The sequence below is a fragment of the Phasianus colchicus genome, chromosome 1, assembly GCF_987193195.1.
Source record: "Phasianus colchicus chromosome 1, bPhaCol1.hap1.1, whole genome shotgun sequence".
Lineage (NCBI taxonomy): Eukaryota > Metazoa > Chordata > Aves > Galliformes > Phasianidae > Phasianus > Phasianus colchicus.
The window spans coordinates 20689302-20712539 of record NC_143436.1 but is presented as its reverse complement, the minus strand read 5'-3'; the positions used below and the strand labels follow the sequence as shown (position 1 = coordinate 20712539).

Sequence of the window (23238 nt, the reverse complement as noted above, 5' to 3'; positions counted from 1 at the left end):
ACAAACCTTACAACCATGAGTGTCTGAATATCCTGGAGTATTTTTAGATCACACAAGATTTTCTGTTAGTACTCTAGGATGGCTGCATACTACAGTCCTGGAAGTCATTTAAATACATTTGTGTGGCAGTGTGTTGTGCCTAAACTAATAAAACTTACTGAAAGGCAGGAGAGAACAGTTTGACCGCAGCACTGCAAGATGAGACATCCTTCTTTTAAGTTAACGATGAGCAGAAAACTACCTTAAGTATGTAATCTGACTCAATTCCTTTGACTAGTTTTCAGGCTACTTGCTTCTGTGGTGCTTCAAGACCCTCATATATCTTTCTAGAGGCACATTTCAAGCTCTTGAAAGGTCTGTTACAAATTACCTTTCTTTCTAAGTCTCACAGTGATCAGACTTAAGCTTCTGTGTCTACTGCCAGGAGAACGTTCAACAAACAGCCAGTAGGAAGTTCCATAAGCTTCCTTCCACAAGGAAGAGCTGCATCATGGCTTCCCAGTGTCATGCTTTTGTGATTTTTTCATTTTCTGTATTCCACATCATAACATCATGTAGTGCACAGGTAATTAAAGAGTTAATACTCCAGTTCCATGGACTGACAACTTTCTGGATACCTGGCTCTCAGAAGAGAAGAACTACGTATCCCAGGGGACCTTTCATGTGTGAGGCAAACGTGATAAGTCACGGAAGGAAGTCACGGGATCTTGCTCTCTCTCCCTCTCTCGCTGCTGCCTGGCAGAGGGTGTGGGTGTGCTTCTGAGCCGTGCGCCTTCACTTCAAAATAGGCTTTTCAGTTTCAGAAAACTCTCTCTCTCTCTCCTATTTTATTTGATTTATTAGTCTCAATTTCAATTAGATTGTATTATATTGTGTTATCTTGCATTCCGTGATATTTTTGATGTCACAGTTAGTAAAATAAGTTTTCCTCCTTAGATCGTTGCCACTGTTCTGTTTTTCTTCCTTGAGCCCAGCTTCCACCTCCCTACCCCTTTTCCCTCCTCCCCATTTTTGGGGACTGGGGGCCCCATGGGACTACTGCCCCCCTGTCACAGGCATAGATTGATCTAGTTAACTCCATGACATCCAGTCTGTCCATATCTACTGAAGTCAAATCCAAATGTTTTCCTTCTACTTGGCTTTATGTCCTTCAGCTGTTACTGCAAAACCTTCTTATTACATTACTTTTCAATTTTGTTTGCTAGTTCTCATTCCTGGTTGCTGCTCCATTGCATGCTCCATCTGGCCTCCATATGAAAATCAGCTCACAAGTTCTAGCATTGGATACTTTGGGATTTAGTCCTTTGTGACGTGCCCAGAATCTGACAAAGACCAGGTGCAAATCAAGCATGCCTGCTTTCACAGCTAAAGCCTATATTTGTTCCTCACCAATAAGAAAAGCTAACAATTGTCTAACTTTTTCTTTTTCTTTTTCTTTTTCTTTTTTTTTCTTCCTGTAAGCACAGTTCCTGGAGCTCAGAGTGAGAGCTTTATTCCTCTGCTTTTCTTTTGTCTAGAATTGACAGTGACGATCTCTGAATTATTAATCAGTCTTCCTCTTTCTCTCTTGTCCTTCCTTGTTTTATCCATCTGTAGAGCTAGAAACTTGTCTTTTCTCTCTGTGTAAAGTCCTGTAGATATTTTCCTGTGAGGTGGAATGTCTCTGAGGAGGCAGCGCTTTCAATTCCAGCCAGCTGGACCTAACTTAAAGGGATACTTTGCAGAGACAAACACCAACAGGACACTGAAGTAAATGTGTTCCAGTTGCAACAGAGTTCTTATCAGGAACTTAGAAATGATAGAGGGATAACTATCTGGAAACTGGCTCTTCAGGGGCATTATGAAAGAACCTACAATTTTGGGGGAATGCAAACATCTTTGATTTTTTTTAACTTATCTAAGAAAAATGTAGTCCCTATAGTGAAACTTTGTTGTTACAGTTTACTTCAGTGTTCTGATCATCTGCATTACATTCATTTTAGTTTTTTCCAAGACTTTCATTTGTAGCAAAACAACTTTTCCCATCTGGGAAAAAGCTTGAGTACACCTTTGGCTCTAGGGTGTTTTCCTTCCCCTCAGGAGGTGTAGATATAGTCAGTCTGCTCTTGAAAGAGCCCTGGAATGATCTATATACCATCTACTCTGAACAAACTGAATTTCAGACTAAGATTTACTCCATTGCAAAAATGAAAAAGATAGTGTAAATGTATTTGAGAGAGCTGTTTATCGCTCATCATTATCTCCTTTGTACAGAGACATTGGGTATCATGGGAAACAGCTGCCACTTTGTCACTGCTGAAGATGAGAGAGGATATTGAGATTCCAGCTGTGGCTGGCTGTGTCATCATTAGAAGGGAAATACAGTCACTATGTTTGAAAAATATAAGCTACCATCTGTGTTCCTGGTTATTTCTAAGACTCAGATGCTACAGATTTGTTTGATACAGATCCTTACTAGATTTAATTATCTTTCACTGTTAAATAACCCCAAACTAGATGATCTTGTAGGTCCTTTCCAACCTTGTGATTCTATGATTCTATGATACTGCTCACAGAAAAGGAGAACTTTTGCATCGGGTCTTTCCTGGACATAGATAAGAAATAGCATTTCTTTATCTATACCTTAAGGTTTGTATAGAAACTTCTTTTAAATTTAATAGGCCATTTTAAGGAATTCTGAAAAACTCCAGTAAAATGAAAAGGGCCTTTAAGAAATGTTCATTGTAATATAGTTCACAAGCACAATTTTCATCCCTAATCTGTCAGTGTGAATTATTGTGAAGCTTGTGTATGTGCACGCATGTGCACGTGTGTGAGTGTGAGACAAAGGGAGAGAATTATATTCACTGGGAGAAACCGTCTCGTGACTTAACTGCTCTGTGAACCACTGCTTGACAGCAACAGTTGCTGGGCCTGCCAGAAACAATAGCATTCACTACTCATTTAGTATTGTCATGAAGAAAACAGCCTTGGTCCAGCCCACAGAAGCCTCTGATCTGTAAGTAATTGTCTGTAGTAAATAATACATCTCAGTGAAGTATGGATTCCATTTGTCTTGTATGGCATTTTTTCTTTTGCTTGGCAATATATGCACAATACTAGTTTTTTTTTTCCCCAGAAGAGCAAAAGTTCTTAACCCTACAAAGTTGTGATTCATTCCTAGGTAAGTAGAAAGCAGTGCATTTTGAGACTATGAAACATACAGAATATCTTCTCAAATGTGAGTAATTATAGGTTTTGTCCAGGTGGTAAAAATATATATGTATATAGTAATTAAGTATGAGAAATCAAAGATTTTTGCTCAGTAAATGAGCTTTGATGGGCACTGTATTTGGACTTTATGAGCTTCCATGCTTTTGCTGGCATCCTTTCTGGGTTTACCTAAAGGCTCAACTTTATTCCCCATTGATATAAGTCAGGGCAACGTGCATACTGACTTTTCATGGGGGTCACTTACTTTGTTGCAGTTGCCAGAACTGTGTCCTGTGATTAACCTGTTCCTCCTTCAACCATGTTGTGTCATTTGATGAGACTAGTACCTTCCATTTTGCCATCTCCAAATCAAATTAATCTGGTGGAAGAATTGTCAAACCGGAGGTAGAGACACAAATTCCCTTTTTGCCATACAACACTGCATCTACTCTCCTGTTCTGGGAGCCCATGAATAGATGGCATCTGAGGTTTAGAATCACAGAATCACCTAATCACCAATGCTGGAAAAGACCTCCAAGATTGTCTACTCCAATTCTCCACCCACCACCAATATTTGATGGGTGGACCACTCGATGGATAAGAAACTGGTTGAAAGGCCGCAGACAGAGGGTGGTCATCAATGGCTCCATGTCCAGGTGGAGGCTGGTAACGAGCGGCGTCCCCCAGGGGTCTGTCTTGGGACCGGTGCTCTTTAACATCTTTATCAATGACATCGATGACGGAATCGAGTGCACCTTCAGCAAGTTTGCTGACGACACCAAGCTGAGTGGTGTGGTTGACACAGTTGAAGAAAGAGATGCCATTCAGAGGGACCTCGAGAGGCTAGAAAGGTGGGCCTGGGTGAACCTGATGAGGTTCAACACAGCAAAGTGCAGAGTTTTGCACTTGGGCTGGAGGAATCCCAAGCATCCCTACAGAGTGGAAGGAGCGGTCCTTGAGAGCAGCCCTGTGGAGAAGGACCTGGGGGTCTTGGTAGACGAAAAACTTAACATGAGCCAGCAGTGTGCCCTTGCGGCTCGGAAGGCAAATGGGATCCTGGGCTCCATCAGAAGAGGGGTGGCCAGCAGGGACAGGGAGGTGATTGTTCCCCTCTACTCTGCTCTTGTGAGGCCCCATCTGGAGTACTGCGTCCAGGTCTGGAGCCCCCAGTACAAGAAAGACAGGGAGCAGTTGGAGAGGGTCCAGAGGAGGGCCACGAAGATGATCAGGGGACTGGAGCACCTCCCCTATGAGGACAGGCTGAAAGAGCTGGGCTTGTTCAGCCTGGAGAAAAGAAGGCTGCGGGGTGACCTCATTGCAGCCTTTCAGTACCTAAAGGGAGCCTACAAACAGGAGGGGAATCAACTCTTTGAAAGGGTGAGTGACAGCAGGACAAGGGGAAATGGTTTTAAGCTGAGGGAAGAGAGATTTAGGTTGGACGTCAGGGGGAAATTCTTTACAGAGAGAGTGGTGAGGTACTGGAACAGGCTGTCCAGGGAGGTTGTGGATGCCCCGTCCCTGGAGGTGTTCAAGGCCAGATTGGATGGGGCCCTGGGCAGCCTGGTCTAGCATTAGGTGGAATGGTTGGTGGCCCTGCGTGTGGCAGGGGGGTTGGAGATTCATGATCCTTGAGGTCCCTTCCAACCCTGGCAATTCTGTGATTCTGTGATTTCCAACTAAACCATATCCCTTAGTACAACATCTACATGCTTCTTGAACACTTCCAGGGACTCCACCTCTTCCCTGGGCAGCTCACTCCAGTGACTGACCACTCTTTTGGAGAAGTATTTCCTAACATCTAACCTGAATCTCCATCAGTGCAACTTGAGGCCATTCCCTCTTGTCCTATCACTAGTTAACACTAGTTAACAAAATTTGAAGGGGAAAGAGGTAACTATTGGAACTCACTGTGTATTAGACAATACAACATACATGACCTGTAATATTTTCCTGCAAGATAGATAGCTTTGGAAAAGCTTCGCAGCCTATTCATGGATTATTACCATTTTTTCCACAAATCTACTGAGTTAGTAAGCCAGAACAGAATGTATTCTTTATGTAGCTAAGGCTTCATAGTACAGGTCGCGATTGTGGTGTTGATGAAGTTTTTTGTAGTTGCTAAGCTAAGATTGTTTTTTTTTTCTCACACGTATAACTTTATTTATCAGCATTCAGTGTCACCTACCAATTTCTTATCAGCTGTTCACTGTTTGAAACCCATTTACAATTTGTCATATTTGGCTTGAATACCTTATGATGATCATCAAGTGGTTTATATCAGTACCTTGACCATTTATGAACCTGTTGAACAACTGAGAAACTGACACCAACATTTCTCTAAAGCAGTAAAAATTTATATCACTACTCCTTCTTAAGCTGTTGTATATCTTTTACACGCCCTTTATATGATTCTGATCCTCCTCTTCTTCTTCTTTTTTTTTTATTAGTAGAAGATATCAGAAGATATTTCTGTCTCTGGCTAAATTGCTTAATAACCCAGTAAGGGCCAAAAATTAAACCCGTGGAATGGAACTGCACTGACTTGCAATTGGCCATGGAGTGCTCAAAAGGGAAGTTTCTCCTGGTATTTATTTCTTAATTTATGCAGATTACTGTTTGCTTTGGATTAGTCATTCTCTTTCACCTATTCAGCTATGAATTTTATGAAGTATTTCTTAACAGCTCAGTAAATTTAACATTTATTTGATTAGTTGTGAAAAACAAAACATAGCATTCAGCTGGAATGACTGGTAAGGAAGGAGAATACCTATTGGATGTAGTAGTTTTGCTGATAGGGGAAATTTCAATCTACGTTGTTTGCTGATAGGGGAAATTTCAATCTACGTTGAAATGTACTTCACCAGTCACACAGTTCTTCCAAAACTGCCTAGCAAAATTTTCCAGGTCATATTGTTATTCAGTTGTTCCTCTCTTCCTTCTTTGTCATCCTTCATTGCCATCCATCCTTCATTGCCATCCTTCCTTTTGATTTTTGAGACAAGCTTTGTAGAAAACTTTTTCCAGACACCATTTCTCTGTGTGTTTTCAAGGCCTAGTGGGACTCCTCAGCAGCAGTTTAACCTCTTGCTCCTCTTAAAAGTGGCAAAGAGAAGAAGAAACAGAGACCATTTCTCTCCCGGCGCTGTGTATTGAAGGTTATATAAAGTATAACAGGAGATAACTTGCTTCATAGGATGTGCAGCTAGGCGATAATGGCTGTGTGTGTTTGAGTTGTGGTAGCTGACCTCATATACAACTTGACTTTTTGTGTTGTCCTATCTCCAGACTGGGAATTACACAAAATACCCTTTTGGTTCTGGAAGAAAATAAGAGGAAGAAGAACTCCCATCCATCTATGCAATAATGAATATAAAATAGGAACTTGAGATACAGTGAGAAGAACAAGCAAGGCTGGAATTTCCCCCTGGGAAAATGATAAGACTTAATTCAAATTTTTTATGGCCAGCACCTCAACACTGATGTCTCTTGTCTTGCATCTCAGTAACTCATGAGAAGGAACAGGAGCTTTCAGTCAGGGCCGAAAAGCTGGTTCCTAAATAGATGGCTGTGCTGGTACCTGTAAGTGCAAAACTGCGGCTTTGGTGGGAGTGACCCTTTGGCAGTTGGGGAGTACAATGTTTTTGCTGTGTATACTGAAAACAGACTGCAAAACCTGGGGTCTGAGCCAGCTTGCAGACTGAGAGAACCTACTGTGTGCCAAGAATTCGTCTCTGAAGCATTTATTTGGAAAAAAAGATAGATAATTGGTACATAAAATGTTCTATCTTTCTGTTTTAACATGCATTTCATAAAAAGCAAGCATGTATGCATGTGATGTCATTTAACACAAGGCACAGGAAGAAAACCCAGGTGAGGCACTCTTTGGGCTGTTGCTCCTAAAGGAGAGCTTGTTCATCAACAAGGTGGAGGGAGTACTTTGGAGGTGACTTCCTTGCTGTTTCATTGCAAAAGAAATATGGCTTTGTGAAAGCAGATGAAAGTTAGTTACAGATTAAACAGTTATACTGTAGTGGGTTATATTATATTTTAGTGGTGGCTTTGCTGTAATCGCTGCAGGACATGGCTACATTTTCAATATATGTGGCTCCTATGTTTCCCCAGTTACTCCACATATAACTTTCAGAAGGAAAAATGAGCACATGGTGTTGAATCATCATATAAGTTTTGACATAGCTTTAGATCCACAGTTCCCTGATATTTTTCTGCAAAGATGTCAAAGAAAACCTCTCAGATCTCGTTTTTTTTTTTTTTTTTTTTTTTTCCCCTCTCTTCAAACATTCACTTCCCATCCACTTCTATCTACTGTAGATCATCCTCAGCAGTTCTCTTTTTATGATGCTTCAGTTTCAGTTCTAGGATTCCCAAAGCATTCTCCCAGTCTGAACATGAAACCACATTCAGAATAGCAAGTACTGCTGTTTACTTCAGAGTTTTGTGGTATAGCAATGACAGATGTCCTGCGGAGGACCCTCAAGTTTGCAGAGACAAGAATGGGGAATTGAATGCAAGTTTGCAAACACCTTTTTTTTAAAAAAAAAAAATTATTTATTTTTTCCCATAAAAATCTCATTTCCTCTTAGGTGCAAGGGGAACAAAAGAAAAATGTTGAAATGATATAAAAGAGAGGTATGTTCAACCTTTGACTGATTTGGTATCTTTGGAAACAAAATACAAAGGATCTAGCTGCTGTCAGATGAGGTAATGACTGAGGTATGAATTGCAGAGGCAAGCCTTCAGGGACAACACGTGCACACATTAAGGAGTAATTACATACTAAGGAATGGGAATAGCTTGACTGTGAATACTGACTTCAAACATCAACTGGCTCTGCTCCTTCAGTTCTCCTTATTATAGAAGAATTAGTTTATACTAATACTTCTCCCCATATTACACAAATAATTTTCTCCTGGTCTGTTCATAACCCAAAGATTTGCTCCCATCTCTGCACACTTCCTGGCTTTCTTCTTCTAGCTTCCACTGTGGGAAAAATGAGCCATCAGTCATAATACTGTTTTATTACACTGTGATGACACTTTCTTTTATTCCTTTCCTCCTTTACTTTGCCAGAGAATTCCAAATGTTTATTTTATTCTATAAATGCCTTGCAGTGAGAAACTGGCTTCAGGAATAGTTTCTGCATTTTCTTCTTATCAATTATCTGTTTCATTTTAGTCATTTGCATCCTTCAACTGTTTATGCAGAAGGGCATAAATCATTGATTATGAAGGGGCATAGCATCTGTGTTTGTCTTTTAGGTGAATTTTTATTTATTAAAAATATCTTTCGGAATTGCTTTGTTATCAAGCAGGAAGCTAAAACCCGAAACCTTTTATCTTTCTTTTATCTCTTTCCTCATTTACTTTCTTCTAGGCCTTTCTGAAAATTGTTCCAGTCTTTAAACTGTTAGCTTCACGCTGAATTCATGGATTTATTCACCACCAAAACCAGCCATCAATCCCAATGTAAAATCTTGTTCCAGAGTTTGGTTTTTAGCTTCTGCAGGCAGTATAAGAGGATTCTGGAGATAACTTCAGGTGCTCTTTCAAGAGATCACGTGAACAGGAAAACTGCCAAATTTCAAGGATGTATTCCATAATCTGTGCCATAGCGGCTGTATCTCTGCAGGGAACAGCCTATTGCTTCTAGGTAATAATGTTATCTGGAATAATATTATCATTAATAACAACACTGCATGTATAATATCACCTTCCAGGTGATATTTTTTCTGAGCCTGAGCTCAGAAACTGCAGATACTGAGGTTATGATCTGTCACACAGCCAACTGCAGAGCTGCTTATTTTTGTCCACTCTCCAGTTACAATAGAACTTCTTTTTTATTTATTTTTTGGTCAGAGGAGGTAACTCAAAGAAAGTTACCGGCTGATTCTGAATCCACAATCTGCACTCAGTGTCCTGCATGGAAAACTGTGCAAATGTGTTGCGGACTGTAAACCGTGTAAGTTTGTCCAAAGCTGAGAATTTCCCCTCAGCAACTATTTCTGAAAACTATAATGCAATAATCATGGATGATGAATTCTGTGAAGAGGAATGATAGTTTCCTGTAAAACTTTCATGATACAACAAAGTTAGTTTGTGCTGGGAACTGCTAACAGAACCCAAGAACAGCATACTGTGACAAAAGGAGAAACTACTGCATGACGGTAAATACCATTAGTGTCAATGATTTTTCATGTGGGACTGTGAGGAAGTGTAACTTCCTCTTCTCTACTCTCTATGAGTTACTTTGCATGAGAAGACTCCTTGGAATTAACATAGATAACACTGTGGCCTTTGAAGGCTGGGATCCTCCTGCGCATCTTGGGGCAATGCCCTTGCCCAGGGTGTGCTCAGCTGAACGGTATGCACTGCATTTTTGGTACAACTGGAAAAAATCACTGCACTAAGGAGAGCAGTGCACTTACACATCAACCTGAGAGGTCTAAATCACTGTTATTTGCCATGCTAACAAATCCTGTTCTCATTATTATTAAAAGCTACTAATTAACAGCTACTCAAATTACAAGATAATGAAATGAATTAAAGATTAAAACTCTCTACAGAAGTTTTCTTAATGTTGTCCTAAAAATACGCAAGATAAGGAACCTCCAGAGGAGATCAAGGATATGTCATTCCAATTCCTTTGGAATTACAGACATCTGGAAGAAGAGGAAGCCCTAAGTGTAGTACTGTCTTGCTGCAGGAGACTACCCTTTCAAATAGGCTACTTTCTGTATGAGGTAGCTAGGTAGAAGGCTGCCTAACCTAGAGATAGTTGCCCACTCACATTTAACCCTGCAGGCATTTTGAACTGGAAATCTGGAGTTTGCCAGTAGATCAGTAACACATGGAGTTGTTGCTTCTAAGATGCAGTCAGGGGATACCGTAAGTTTCATTTTCCATGGATACCCAGGGACCTCAGAGATCTGGGCTGCTGAGGACAGTCATGTGGATGCACTCCAAGCTGCGTGATTTATGATTGCTCCTCTCCACATTGATGTGAACAAGTATTTTTACTTGTAATGAAGCATATTATTTGTGTAAGTTGAGAAAGGGAGAATGATTACAGTCTGGATACTCTCTGCTTGCTGTACATCTTTGCTCATTTTGGGTTAGCTTGTGCCAGGCTGTTGGATGGTAACAACCTGATCACAGCTATGGAAACATTAACAGGAATTTCTTGCTGATATGTATTAAGCTAGATGACTGTAAGCAAATTGATGTGATAAGAAATGACTAGTTCATCTTTTGACTAAACTTCTCAGCTTTCATTTGTTTGCTGAGCTAATTTTACAATCCTAAGCATTAGAACAAGTTCTTCTTTGGCTGATGTACTGTCTAATTACTTGTTTGGTAAAGAATGACCAGTGACTACATCAGATGGATGAGACCTATCTGAAACATCCATGACAAATTTGTGCTAAACAGGAAAGGGAAGGATTTTTTTTTTTCTAGAGTTTGAATCATGACAGACTTGGTCACATACACAATACACATTTCAAAGTTGGTGTAAAAAGGAAATAGTATTGTTTTTCCCAACTGAATGTCTGAAAGTGCACTTTCAGATCAGCTGTTGTGATCAGGAGTTCTCCCTAAGCCAAAAGGATTTATAGCAGCCCTTTCATAAAGGATGCTTACTGCAATTTGTTACATAGAGTCAAATAAGGAGTACATTTCTAGTAATAGTCTTTCTCAGTCAGGAGGAGCCTCATCTCAGGAGCACGAGAAACTCAAGTTCAGTTCTGATACAAGTGAAAAGTCCTCTGGAGACAGGAAAATAAAACTAGAGGTTAAGGCCATGTTTATATCATTCACCAGGCTCTTTAACAGCCAAGTACAATGTGCTGGTGTTATGGTATAGATAGCAGTGCCTGTGAAACAAGGAAACACGTGCATCTGAAATGGCCTTACAGAGCAGGAATAGATGGGTGCAGGCTTGGCTCTTGGGAGAGTGAATAACACTGTGCTGTCATACCAGGAAACAATTCCTTCTGGCAACACCAGTCCCTCGTGCTGTCCAAAGGTTTCATATGGATAGCCTCAGGCCATCAGCCATTTGGTGTTTTATATTTCTGCTCTGTGCTCATCTCTCTTCCTGTATCTGCTATTTCCAGAAAAGAACTGTCTCCTGCAGCAGGTGTTTTCTCACCAAATGACAAGGTTATTTACAGATTTTTTTCCCTCTTCTCTCAGAGTATCTCCACTTCCTTGTCAACTTTTCTTCCTTTACCTTCTGTGGAGTCAAAAGAAAGATGTTCAATTTTTGCTTCTTGTCAAAATGGGAAAGCTGATATTTTTAAAATGGAAAATGTTGTTTTGAGGAAAAAAAAGACAATTTTTCATTCTAAAAACTGAATTGCAGGAAAATTTGAGACATTTTAAGTCATGCTAGCTAGTAATTTTGATTTGATTTAAATTATGACTGATAAAACTGAATTATGGAGACACAATCTTGTGGGATTGGTAAAAAAAAAAGTGTGAATGGGGATTTTGGGGATAAGGAAGAGGTAAAGACAAGTTATTTGACAGGCTGTTTATTTATAATATAATACAATATGACAAAAAGTATTACATGCTGTGTTTAGCCATGTGCTTCTAATGTTTGGTTTCATGCAGCTCATGGTTGCTCCCATGCCAGCAGAGCTACACCCTAGTCAGTCACTTCCCTTCCTTATTATCATTTTAAAGTGCCTAGATTCAACTCCTTTTTTAGTAGTGCAGGGATGATTTAGCCCATAAACTCATCTGGATAACTCCTAATTTTATCTTACTCCCAATATTTTTGTAATATAATTTATTCCTGGAAACTGAACTATTTATGTGTGACTTAATTCCTAGCATCAGCTTTCCTAAGCTTGTTTGTGGTTGTTATCACCAAGCCAGTGAAACTCTTGAAACTTTTTTTTTTGTGTATTTCTGCTGGTCACCCTCTTCACCATGACATGCTGTCTGAAAAGGGGACCTTGAGGTCAAAACACACAGGTGGTTGATGGATGGCAGTGAGTGCAACATACTCAATACACAGTTCCTTGTTGGCTCTACCACCCTGTGACTCTGCAGTTTCTAATCATATATCTTCACTAATAATTGTAGCAGATCTAGTAGCAGATAAGGGATTGACAATGAGGGAATATGTGTGGGACTAGGAACTGAATCAGTCTACGAAGGGTGGGAAGCAGTACTTGTGCTGCTAAGAGCAACTGATATTACGTATGCTGAGGATTAATGGACATTTTGAATGAAATGTAAGAGAAGGCAATGCAGCGGCATGTGGGGATTTCAGACATAGAAAGACCTGAAGCTGTCTGGGGAAATGGGGTAAGTGAAGGCTTTGATCCTGGAGGTAAGTGTCTATGAGTGCCGGGCCTGGCAATAGGAGCCCCTACACACTCATCTTCCAGCCCACGTACAGGGCAAGGCCCTGGGATGGGATGAAAAAAGAATTTATCTTCATTTAAATGACAACAGATGCTATCACACAGATCCAAAAAGATTTCACACTTATTACACTGTTTATTGCTACTGCTTTGAAGTAAGGTTTTCTGTGAGCAGTCACCAGTCAGCCAGGAAAAGATTCAATCATAAAAGATAGCGTGTAAAAAGAGTGACTCCTCAGGGTGTTTCCCAGTAGACCTATATCCACAAGCTTTAGTGTAGAGTCTTGGTTATTATAATTAGTACTTCTACAAAGATGGTAAAAATAGCATTCTGGAATTGTGAAACACCAGTCCACCTCACAGATTTATTGGTCCACAAAAATTAAAGGCAGAAACCAAGCCTGTTACTGGGGTTTTCTGAGATCTTTAAAAGAAAAAAAAATTGAACACTATAGAAATGTGATATGATTTGTGACCTCCCTGAAAAGTTATCAAAAATACAAAAAAAAAAACTGAATCAGGGCAAACCAACTCAAATTTAAAAATGCTGTCTATGCTACTGCCAAAAAATATAAAATCATGCTTGAGTGCACAGCCTTATTTTATAGCATATGCCTGGAGATAAATTTCATGGTTCAGATAAGGCCTTCTGAAAATAGACATTCATGAATCTTTTATTATAGGGAACTCTTCACTAGGCACTACTCTAATAAAATCACATCTCTGCAGAGCAGATAATAACCTCATATTGTTACCATGCAGCAGAGTATTTTTTCAAAGCCCGGGCACAAATGAATGCAAAAGTGTTCCAGTTCAGGTCAGCACATATCTAAGTTATCCTTTGAGCAGAAATTGTGGGTTCTCTTCAACTCGAGTTTTTCTAAATTTGAAGGTGAAATTTGACTTGCTATTAGAACGTTTTGCCTTTAGGGAATCTGAGAGTTAACCATGGTTCCACACTTAGGTTCAATTCTCCAGTCCATGGGGATTTCCTGAAGATGATGACAGGCAACCTAATTGCTTTACGAGAACCTGAAGGTGCTGAATGTACAAGGGCAAAAGAAAGAGATATTTTCACCGTCTTCTGCTTAGCTGTAGTTTCTCTCCTTGGCTCTATTATGGGCTTCCCCACTCCATGTAGTTGGGGATGCTGTAGTTAGGATGAAGCCCTAACTTCATAATAGTTCTAGGGACCACTCTAGACTCTTTTCTCAAAAAAGTAGTACGTAAGCGACTATCCTGCCTCTTGCTCTCTTCTACTGCACAGTCTTTCTACAAAATATCAGCATCTTTTACCTTCTAACACATCTTTATACACTCCTGTAACATATCCCTGGTCATGCAATGCACATTTTACATTACTCACTATGAAAACATTCTGGAGACCCCACCTGTAGTACTGTGTCTGGTTCTGGGGCCCCCAGCACTTGAAGGACATGGAGTTGTTGGACTGTATCCTGAGGAGGGCCACAGAGATGATCAGAGGGCTGGAGCATCTCCCTTATGAGGACAGGCTGAAAGAGCTGGGGCTCTTCAGCCTGAAGAAGTGAAGGTTTCAAGGAGACCTTATAGTGGCCTTCCAGGACCTGAAGGAGCCTACAGGAAAGCTGGGGAGGGACTTTTCATAAGGACATGTAGCAACAGGAAGGGGTAATGGCTTTAAACTGGAAGAAGGTAGATTTGGACTAGATATTAGGAAGAAATTCTTTACTGTGAGGGTGGTGAGACACTGGAACAGGTTGCCCAGAGAGGTTGTGGATGTCACCTCCCCGGAAGCATTCAAGGCCAAGCTGAATGCGGCTGTGAGCAACCTGGTCTAGAGGGAGGTGTCCCTGCCTATAGCAGGTGGGTTGGAACTAGGCAGTCTTAAAGGTCCCTTCCAACCCAAACCATTCTATGATAATATGATACTCTAATCCTCTTCTATTATTTTAGGCTCTTTGACCTAAAACCAGTAGACAGAATAATAACAGTGTCTAAGAACCATCAGAGGACCACATGTTGGAGGTCGTCTGTCAGAGAAGGGAAAAAGCATCTTTGTTTACAGGCTTGTCAGCTGGTGAAGAGAGATTTACACTAAAGTTGCTGGGGGAAGGGAACCACAATCCACCCAACTCTTACCAGTTCAAAGCCAGTGCCAAAGTCTAGTTGGAGATCAGTAAATAGTGGAATATTCCAGGTCAATACTGGGTCCAGTCCTGTTTAGCATCCTCATTAACTGTCTGAACAATGGAGTAGAGTGTACCTTCAGTAAATCTGTGTCTGATATGAAGTTGTGGGTAGTGGCTGACTCACAAAAAGGCCATGGAGCCCGCCAGAGGAATCTTGACAGGACAGGAAGGGTCAATGGCCACAATCTGGAACACAGGAAGTTCCATCAGGAAGCATTTCATTACTGTGATCTTCAAAAGCTGCTTGGACTTGGTCCTGGGCAGTCTGTTCTAGGTGGTCCTATTTGAGCAGGGGGGTTGGATCACATGATCTCCAGATGTTCCTTCCAACCATTCTGTGATTCTGTGAGGCACATCAGTTACTTGAATTCCTACTTAGCATCAGTAAACTAAAAGCAAGGCAGAAACAAGCTAACCAGCACCAAGGCACTGACTTGAGAAGGAGCATCAATCATTCACACTGATGTTTAACCCCCCTCTCCATAATCCAGATTTGACTCCTGGCTTTTAACAAACACTTCCTCAGATGATGGCCAGGAGTGGCTTAAATAATTCAAGGCTGGAAATGATTGCAATAAGTGGTATGGATAAGACTACACTGTTCTGGAGAAAGAAAAGGTCTACAAAGGTTGAAGCAAACAAGCCCTGCTGTCCCATTCATTTGCATGGTCAGAAAACATATACCAACTCTCCAGCTTAATACAGATGTGGTCAGTCTTTCATAGCAATCAGCATTATGCTACAGCTGACATAAAAGTTAAAACACTACAGAGCTGTTTAAATATGATAAGTTCTTCTCCACTGTAATGCCCTTTTGAAACTTTGTGACTTACTTGTGTGAATATGGTAGGTTTTTAGCATAGTTAAAGAGAATCCAGTTTTAATCCAAAGCAAAATTCCAACATTTCAACATTTGTTCTTGTTACTTACGAAAAAAAAATGCAGTTCTTTACAGAACAGATGTTCCCACAGAAGTTTAATTAAATTCTAAATGTTTTTCTGTTGTTTTTAAAATCTAAATGAAATATTATCGTAGCCCACAATCAAAAGAATTCTCTTTGGTTTATTGAAGTAAGCCCAAATGATTCATTTTCAGTTTTTCACCTCCCATTACACATCCAAAATAATTATAGAGCTATGAAGAGTGATCAAAAGAAAACAAACTTTCACCATGGAAATTGTAAGGATTGAGAAGCCTCTACTCTAGTAGTTGGGGCAATGATTTGGCTGACAATGAGATACAGTTGATCAGGTGGAGACATCTACTACTGAGCTGGCTGCCTACTCTTTTATAATCACATTTTGGAATGTATCTCAACTACACAAAGACTGAGCTAATAGTCTAATTCTGTGTAATTTTAATGAATGTAAACACACCTTTTGAGGTTAAATCTATTGTCAGTGTTTACTTTAGAGTGACAGAAAAGGATCTAGAGACAGGCATGAAGCATTGAACTTGCCTTTTGTATTTTAACATGTTTGAATTCATTCCTGTCAGGTATTTTACTGTCTATACAGTCTGGAAAACTCATGAACGATCTCTATAGCATATTTCAGTACAATCAGTACAAGTAATAATGGAAAATGACAATGAAGAGAGAAGCAGTAAAATCTTTTCTCAGTGCCGGGAGGTAATCAAGCTTTTGATCTCACATATCTGGGATGAGATCAGTCTGTGCTGCACCTATTAGAATGTTCTGGTGGATAACTTCTAACTTCATCAGAAATGTCTTTAAACATCAGAAGTGAACAGTCACAGATTCTGAACAGCAAGATCTTTTTATTTTTTTCCCCAGCTTACTGCAGATTTGATTTCTTTACAAGGCTTACCAAAAGAAAATGTGAATGCTTCCTTTTTGAAGAGCTCAGAGTTAGGAATGTCTTTCCAGTGTCTCACAGACAATGGAGGAACCCCTATATATTTGCTCTTTGCTCCTGATTGCTAGAGCTTTTTCCAAAATCAGATGGGTATCCTATGACTTGTCTAGCCAACCCAAACCTCCTGTACCCCACAGAATGGAGGATAGAAGAAAAACATCCTTCATCCTAAAGCAAATCGATGGCAGTGATAACTGTCAATCTCTTATCTGTTAATCTTTGCCACCTCAACTGTCACCAGTGAAACCTCGATAGGCAGGATCACCAGGCTTTCTGATAATGACAATGATGCCTGAGACTTTCTAATACTGTATGTGATACTGCAAATCTACACTTCAAAGTATTTTCTGGACATGTAAGAAACGCTGAGGAAACCTCTTCTTAAATTTGTTCATGCTAAATAGTTTCTACCTGCACAAAGTATTTAAAACAGAGTGACTGCAGGGCTGGGTAAAGTGCCATGCAGATGTCAAGAGCTGTTACATAGTTCCACATGCAGCTGAAATGACTTCTCATTTCTAAAATGGATTTTCTTCTTGTAATCTCGCTTATGACTGACAGCTCAGTGTGATGGTAGCTCTGCTATCTTCACTCATTTAATTTTCTACCAGATTGACTGGCAGAAATGAAGCCCAGTTCAGCCTATTGGCCAAGCTCAGTCCCTGGGGAACCCTAATAAATGAGCTTGGGCACACACTGTTTTGAACTCCCATGCAGGCAGGACTGTAAGGAAATAAAATTAAATTGAAGAAATTAAATCAAGCTCTCAAAGCTTTGAAGAAAAGCCTTATCCCCCTGTCATGTTGAACAAATGGATCTAAACAAAGAGAAAATGGTGGGAGGAGAGAAACAAAACACACATTGTGAATATCCCCAGAGGCAAACCATCACCCTCAGAATATAATGTGTCAGCCTAAACCCAAGTTTGCCTGTAAGAGTGGAAGCAGGAGGCAGGAGATCACCTCAGACAGATACGGCAGTATTTGTGTGCTCATTAATTTGGCCTCTGCTTCTGAAATTTATTTTTCAGGTTGTGGTTGAAAATGAAGGTTTCTGTTTTCTCAGAGAACGGCCTGAAATTCCTTTTCTCTAAGCCAGCTGCCAGTGAGTAAGGAAAGCCCTCTTTACCTCTAGCTGTGTTGGTATCACCACACCTGGACAGAGGTGCAGGTTATTCGAGCAAGTTGTTAACACTTCATTTAGCAAAGAGGATGAAGGAAAACAATGTGACGAGAAAAGCTAACAGATCACTCTGATGGATAACCTCGCTTCCCACTCTGGCTTCTTCCACTGCACATGAAAAAAGGTAACGTCCTTTGTAACATCTGTTAGCCAATTTTCCAGTGCTGCTGTGTTGTCTGTCAGACATGGGAGTAATGGTGAGTCTGCCAGATGCCCAGAAAAGGGGAATTCAGTAGTTAAAGCTGTGTCTACCTCAGCTCATATCAGTAGCAGTAGAATCCCCTGCCAGAGTTGCCACATTACACTGTGATGAGAGATTACCCAGCCTGTTCCATAGTCATCCCAGAAATGATTTAAATGTGGAAGTTCCTTCTTCACATTTTGGCAGCAGCAGCAGCTTTTCCCTGTGCTGTCCCACGCAGGGCATTCTGAAATGGATTGTGTGCTATGAGTTGCCCAGCTGGTCTGGGAATCCCTAAACGCGGGCAGTCTGAGCTGCCCCCCTCACCTCTCCCAGCCTCTCACACATATTCTGCTACTCTGCTCAGAACAGATATTTTTGGCTATTTCAGAAAGCTGTGTTGCTTATTCAAAAGCCTCTGAAGAATTTACACATCAGTGTTCATGTCATCGAGAGCACAGAAATTATAACTACAGTAGGAAGGATGCTGAATGAAACTGAGACACGGTCCTAATGAAGCAAATGGTTATTGCATCCACTGCACTAAGTAGGGGGATTAAATATGTGTAAAGGTATAGGGCCAAAATGCTTGCTGCTTAGAACTGTGGTATAGTTTTATATAGAAACATATTCTTATAACAGGATAAAAAGCAAGTGAGATAATAAGCAGGTGAAGACACATTTGGGTTATGGAAATGAACTCTACGTTTCACAAGAAGAAGTGCAGAAATTGCAGCTGTGAATGAGAAGACTGTGTTCCTGTGACTTATGGACATGCTCCCACAGCAGTGGAGCTCAGATTTGCCTGAGCTTGCTGCCTTTACTTCTCAGCTGGCATTGCTGAGATTTCCATTGGTTATGCAGATCCTCTCTGACTGGTTGGTATTGCCTGCATAAGGGTATGTCAGCTTGTGGTGAACAGCCAATGTATTGACAAGTGGTAGGCCTCAGTGCAGTCACAGAGCAATGCAGAAGCAAAGGGTGTTTCTCCTTGCAACTGATTTGTAATGCCATTGAAGCAATCTGAAATATTACTGAAGCAGCTGCTTGCGTGGCTCTTTAAGACTGTTGCTGTTCTTCTGGAGATCATGGTCACTGTCATGAGAACCCATGGTGCTGCCAAGTGTGGTACTGTCCTTCAATGGGGTGTGAAACAGCTTTGGTAGAAAAGGATTTCTCAAGAATGGTTAAGAAAAAGTCACAAGCAAGAGCGGTGTGTGCTACCCTTCCTGCACAAGCACAGTTCTGGGGAACTGGGAAAAAAGTAAAACCAGGAAATTCCATTGCAAGATGGGGTTACGTCATTTAGTAGCAGTGAGTGCTTCTGAGTTTTTTTGGCAGATGGTTTGATCAACACTGTTTAGCCAAAAAGATGGGGGAAAGTATTTAAAGTCAGGACAATTTCTTGCACTTGGGGACAAGGGAGGTTTTATTTGTGCATGGATTTCATCCTTTGATAGAACTTGATGAGAAATAAACCATGAAAGAGTACTATATTTAGTCTGTCCTTCCCTCCCTCCCTCTTTTTCTCTCTCTCTCTTTTTTTTTTTTTACATTACCCCTTTAAGGAAAGGAGTTCAGATGTGACAAGCTCCAAGGTGCAGAGAGGAGGTGATGTACGCAGTTTTTCAGTTACTGGAGGATGAAATTCATGGCACTGGATGGCTTCGCCATCATTGCTGCTGAAGGAATAAGGTCATTCTTCCTGCATGTCTCTTCCCTTGCTCTCAGTTCATCTTGCACAAATCTGCACACATAAGATCCCAATCATCCTTAATTGCCAGAAAAGTGAAGCAGCAGGAAAAAAAAAAAAAAAAAAAAAAAAGATCATCTTGATTAGAGGGAGGTTAGGCCTGCTTGGAGACTGATGAGAAGAACACCTCTTCCAGAGGCCATATCCTCTTTGCAATTTTGCTTACATTTGTCTCTCGTTCCATGGGTAGGGTTTCTCTGCACTGAGAAAAGGTTCTATAACCAGCGATGCTGGACTATAAGTTTTGATGTTTTTCTTACTATTTTGCACATACAGTGAGTTTCTGGTCCCTCAGAAAAGGCAGGAACTGGTTTTAATTAAACCATGGTACTGCCTTTATCTGTGCCCATAAAATTGCTGAGAACGCAAATTAATATCAGTACTCTGAGTTGATAATGGCTCTTTACTGCCTTTGAAAGACAAGTTTCCAGGGTTGAAATCTTGACTGGGTTAGTAACTATGAGGTTCAAACTATGAGGTGAAATGAGAAGCATCAGACTGTACAACATGGGAAGATACAAACTGCTGCAGAAATATAGTACCAGAGTTTAATGCTGGATGGGGCAGAAGGCAGCAAACTGGAGAATTTCAGTTTCAGCCTGTACTTTGCTATGACTTAGTTACAAGCTAAAACGAAGCACTGAACCAGTCTGTTTTGTTATCTGGTGCACAAGAGACACAGAATTCACATTCATTTCTTTCTTTGTCATAAAGTAATAAAGAAAGTACACAAATTATAAGCAATAGTTTCACATCATGACACATTCCCAAAGTTTGCATCTTAAAGGGAAGTACAGCCTTCTTTACCAAACCTGCCCCCACTTTTTCCAAACCACAGATTTTCTGTTTACTCAAATATACAAACTCTCTCGGAATTTTGTCCCAGAGATAGTTCTTGACTGTTTCAACTCATGATGACTACGTTTTGATTCACTCAGCAGTTTGGCAACAATCAGAAATGGTGTTTCTGGGATGCCACCTCCTCTTGCCCAGGAAAATAAAGAGAGACACTCAGCTCTTCTGACACTCTGCCTCACCCCAGCTTCTGCTCCCTTCGCTAGGGTTCTTGCTAACACTGCAGCTCAGTGATGCTAAATAAACGCCTTTCCATTGTGATGCTGACCGGCCAGGCGCAGCGTTCCGTGCACTCACAGACCGTGCTGTGAGACGGACGATACGCACAGCATCGCCTCGCCCCGACCCGATCCCTCCACCGCGCCTGCCCATAGGCGGCACTTGGGCGCCACCTGGCGGCGGCAGCGGGCGCGGAGGAGGCATGCAGGGCCTGTCTCTCCTCCCGTGCGCTGGTCCTGTCCCCAGGCATTGGGCTGCTTCCTGGGGATGGGCTGAGGTTGGGACGTGGGTCCAGCTTGGTGAGGCCCATGGCCTAGTAAGGCGATGCTGTGGGGAGCTGGAGACCAGCACTGGCACAGAGACAGACAACCCTGCAGGCTGCAATGAGATCCTGTGCCACCAGCAAGTTGGAGAAGGCTCCAGAGTGCAGGGCAGGTACAGTGAGGTTTATTAGTACCTTTGAGGCCCTGACAATATGATTTCCTTGAGAACGTTGCCTTTTGTAGTATTTTGGAGTCTACATGCTCTAGACCTCCCTGTATCCCAGAGAAGTGCTGTCATTCTACTTTTCGGATGGAGAAACGAGAGACAGGAGTTAAAGACCAGATCTGTAAAAGGACTTAGGTGCCCACTTCACACTGCAGCACAAGTTCTACATCTCTGTGGCTGTGCTCAAGGGCCTGAAATGAGATTTCCTGAACTGAGATTTCAGGTTCCTATTAGAATAATGATGTGCTTATTTAACTGCTAAGGTTAGGTGGAGAGAAAAATAATGTACATTGAACATATGCGTGGCTCTGTTAGGCAGAACTCTTTTGGGAAAGTTCTCAGTCACCAGTCCTTTTCCACTGAGCCTTTCATGGCTCTTAATATACTTAGGGACTAGAATCAAGGCTTTCCAACAGATGTATTTCTTATCCAGTATACTAGAAAATCATAGCTCTTTGCCCTGGAGTAAGCACTGAACTTGGGCCAATAGAATCTGCCCTAGATGACCGTGCTTTGAGCAGAGGGGTAATCTCCAGAGTTCCCTTCCAACTCCGGCCTTTGTGACCCAGTCATTCCATGAAAAGAGATAAGAATGGGAAGGGCTGGTAGGTACAGTACTTCTCCTATTATTCAGTCCAAAGAATTGCAAGTCTAAGATGGGAATTTTTTTCCATTGGTCTGTAAATCTTCTGGGAAAAACTTCATGTTTTGGCTGGCTGCCCTTTCGGAAAGATTAGCAGTAGGGTTATTTGCCTTCTTTAGACTAGTCTAAGCTACTTTTACCATTTTAATAGTTTGTGTGGGCTTGTTCTCTACAACGTTTATAATTCATTTTAACTATATATTTTGAATGCCACAGAAATGAAAATTAACATAGCAATCACGCTCTCTCTGTTAAACTGTATGCTGCAAGATTCTTATCCAAGGAAAACCTCAGCTTCAGTTTTTGGGTTACTGCTAATCCGCTTAATGACTTTTCCATAAATATTACATAGCCAGTAAATGCATGATGTTGCCTTTTGATCTAGCTTTCAGGAGGAGTCTTCTGTATGACCTAGCTAGAAAATCCATTGCTCAAATGCTAATGCTTTCCTCCATTCCTAAGTCCATCAATAAAAACACCACAAGATGAGCAAAAATCTAACAGTAGCACGGTGGAAAAAAAGATGATCAGATGTTTTGTCTGTGATAGACATTATTAGTCTATTCAGGGCAGAATGTGAAAAAGAAATCCATCTATGGAAATCCACTGAAATTACTCTTAAAAAAATAATTATTTATGAGACTGTTTTTCTGTTTTATGTACATGTTTCAAAAACTGTGCTTTGATGTTTGGACTTGAGCAAGTCCAAGAACCTAAAAGTGAATGAAAATGTTGATGAAAACAAATGTCTTGCTCAATAATCTATATTTGCATCTTGGTTCTTGATGTGAAGGAATGCTGTCTGCATATAAGACTGTCCTTTCTATACTGTTTTAGACTATAAAATATTAGTTCGTATTAGGCAATACAGCAGAAGAAGTTCCTGTGCTATTACAATTGGAAGCCTATGTTTCTTTTATAGAGTTCTGTTTCAGAAAGCCAGCCTTTTGAAGATTATACCTTCAATACTCCTATACAAAGTTTACACACCATAAATAAGCTTTTCCTAGGGATGTCTGATGAGCCAGCTGAGAGATCATGGTTTAGGATTAGTGGGCATTGCAGCAAGTGTCTGCTATGGACAGACGGAAGAAGTAGATGCAGCCTTTGGGCTTAAAAAAAACAAACCAACACATAATAAAGGAATATAGAAGAATTAGAAGCAGGGTCAGGCCATTTCCCCAAACCTTAGAGGAAAAGAGATGTTATCTGAGTGTACAGGAAAACTCTCTGAGCATGAACTTTCTAAACTGTATGTGTTTAGGAAAGTGAAAGACCACT

General features: G+C 40.8%; 1 protein-coding gene across 1 annotated transcript in view; it reads left to right on the top strand.

The window, feature by feature from the left end:
• The first annotated feature begins 12467 nt into the window (after positions 1-12467).
• The window catches only part of LOC149919439 (uncharacterized), a 37227-nt gene continuing 26456 nt past the window's right edge, over positions 12468-23238 (top strand). The window contains exons 1-2 of the mRNA XM_090134387.1: positions 12468-12552; positions 20882-21260. Coding sequence (XP_089990513.1) covers positions 12468-12552; positions 20882-21260 — 464 coding nt within the window. The remainder of the gene's footprint in view (positions 12553-20881; positions 21261-23238) is intronic.